Source organism: Pteropus vampyrus, unplaced genomic scaffold (assembly GCF_000151845.1).
Source record: "Pteropus vampyrus isolate Shadow unplaced genomic scaffold, Pvam_2.0 Scaffold111, whole genome shotgun sequence".
Lineage (NCBI taxonomy): Eukaryota > Metazoa > Chordata > Mammalia > Chiroptera > Pteropodidae > Pteropus > Pteropus vampyrus.
The window spans coordinates 2,112,275-2,114,586 of record NW_011888892.1 but is presented as its reverse complement, the minus strand read 5'-3'; the positions used below and the strand labels follow the sequence as shown (position 1 = coordinate 2,114,586).

The window sequence follows — 2,312 nt, the reverse complement described above, 5'->3', positions numbered from 1 at the left end:
GGGAAGGGGGACTGTTTCTCAGGCTCGCAGATGGAACGCTCAGCTCAGAGAAGTGTGTCCCTACCCTCTGGCCTTGGGCTTGACTGCTCTGCTTTCCCGGGGGCTCTAGCCACCACCCTGCCACCTTCTTCTACATAACATCCGACCTCACCCAGGGCCCCGAGACACAAAGCAGAACTGTCACAGCTAAGGCTTCCAAGAATGCAGCCAAGGTGGCAGGCCCCAATTCTGGGCCTCGGTTCCTCGCCCTAACCCGAGAGGCAGGCATCGGGCTGGCGGCGAGGCCCTGTGTGAGCCTCCAGGCCATGACGCCGGTGCCAGTCAGGAATTATCGTCGCGTCTAGAAGCTCTCGCACGGGGAGCGGTGTCCTGCAGACAGGGTGTCCGACAGGCCCCACACACATCACCCTCCTGTATCCCCCAGCACCCACTGAGGCCTTCCTCTCCCCTTGCAGTTCGCAGCCATCGGCCCAACCACAGCTCGTGCCCTGGCCGCACAGGGTCTGCCCGTGAGCTGCACCGCAGAGAGTCCCACGCCGCACGCCCTGGCCGCCAGCATCAGGACGGCGCTTCAGCCCCAGCGCTACTGACTCGGCCGCCTGGCAGCCCCCCGCGAGTGAAGGGTACCGGGCTGCTGCCTCCAGGGTGTGTGGGGCGGCGCCTGAGTGGAGCCACCTGGACCCCAGCAGTCAAGATGGGGCCTGGGTTGGCATCAGGCCCGCATGCGCATCACCTCCCTCCTGGAGGCTCCTCGGACCCTCGCCCTGCGCATGCCGGCTCCCAGGCCCTGCAGGAGAGCACGTCCCCCTGCAGCAGGGGGCGGGAGTTCAAACCACACCGGACACCTGTGCATTCTGTGGACATTACTGGCCGTGCATCGTTTCCCGTGCACAGCTGTTTGGGGAGGAAACAGATGTGCCCACGTTCTGATAATCAACACACCCGGCGTAAATGCTGAAATTTGCTGCATGTGAATTAGTCTTATTCATTCTTAAAAGGGATCTCGAAGGTCCTGCTTTGTGAACTGTGGACAGTTGTAAGTCAAATACAGAAACTCTTTGCTTCGGAAGTATAAATGCAGGTGTCGGCATTTAGTCAGGGCCTGAGAGGCTGGGGAGGGCGTCGGCGTTGGCAGTGCCCTGCGGAGAGGCTATGAAACGGCCCCCAAACTTTATTTCCGCTTTTTAAACCTCGGCCTGGAAGTGGAGCTGGGCTGAGTGCAGCCTGTCGTCCCTTGGAAGGTGGGTGTGGGGAAGCATCTTCTGTCGAGCAGCACCTATGGGCCACAGCTCTGTGCTCAGGCCTTGGCCCCTCTGATGTCCATCCTCTGAGGGCAGATGGCGCTATTACTCCCATTTCTCTGGAGAAGAAATGGAGCCTCAAGAGGCTAAGTGACTTGCCCAGGGCTTGCTGAGCCGGAAGTGGTGGGCTACCAGGCACAGAGTGCGTGGGGGAACCACAGCGCTGCTCGTCTGGGCTTGTGGTCCAGCTGGGGTGAGCAGCAGACTGGTTGGAAATCTAACGGGGGCATCTGGGGACAAGAGTGCACAGAAGGGCCAGCCTGGTCCGCTGGGGAGAAGTGCAGGTGTGAGCTCGAGCCTGATGCAGACGTGCCCGGGGGACTTCTGGGGTGACCGCTTGTCCCAGAGGACTGAGGAAACGATGTGGAAAGCACCGTGTCACATGTTCTTCTCTGTAACATCAAAGGGAAATGGACGAGACCAGGAATCGGGCATCCCGTCTACACATCGGAACCCCGTCACGTGCTTCTGAAAAGGAAGTCACTCGGGCTCCACCCCATTCTGCTCAGCTGGTTTCTGGGGTGAAGCCCTCACAACAGGAGTTTTTAGCAGCCCTGGTGAGTCCCATGTGCGAGCACGTTTGAAAACCACTGCATGGCACAAACTGGGTCCCTCAGGCCGGGGTGTGATCACTGACATACTCCAGCATGACCCCTGGCACATTTGAGAAGCCGCAGACGCAAGACAGGTGCTGAGTTATGAAGGAGGAGAAACCCAGCCAGGTGCAGGTGGGGGCGACCACGTGAGAAAGGATGGCCTGGGCTTCAGAAGAAGGGGTCGGTGGAAAGAGGAGGGGGGACAGCACCCCCGGGGGGCTGGGGGAAGGAGGTTTGGTGCGGCCGCCGTTGCGGGTGGGACGGGACAAGGGACAAGGGTTTCCTAAATGTCTACGTGTGTCTTCTGCCATCCCCATGGCAACCTGAAGTGACCTTTTGGAGAGGATGCGGCCGGGGTTCAAAGTGAGGCAAGGCAGGTTCCGTTAAAGATAGGGGTCAGTCTGTGACAGGCGGG

At 60.2% G+C, this 2,312-nt stretch overlaps 1 protein-coding gene across 1 annotated transcript in view; it reads left to right on the top strand.

Moving 5' to 3' along the window:
- Positions 1 to 1,076, top strand: part of UROS (uroporphyrinogen III synthase) — a 19,902-nt gene extending 18,826 nt beyond the window's left edge. Inside the window, exon 9 of the mRNA XM_023533769.1 lies at positions 436 to 1,076. Within this exon, the coding sequence (XP_023389537.1) occupies positions 436 to 590 (155 nt within the window). The 3' untranslated portion in view covers positions 591 to 1,076. The remainder of the gene's footprint in view (positions 1 to 435) is intronic.
- Positions 1,077 to 2,312: the final 1,236 nt, after the last annotated feature.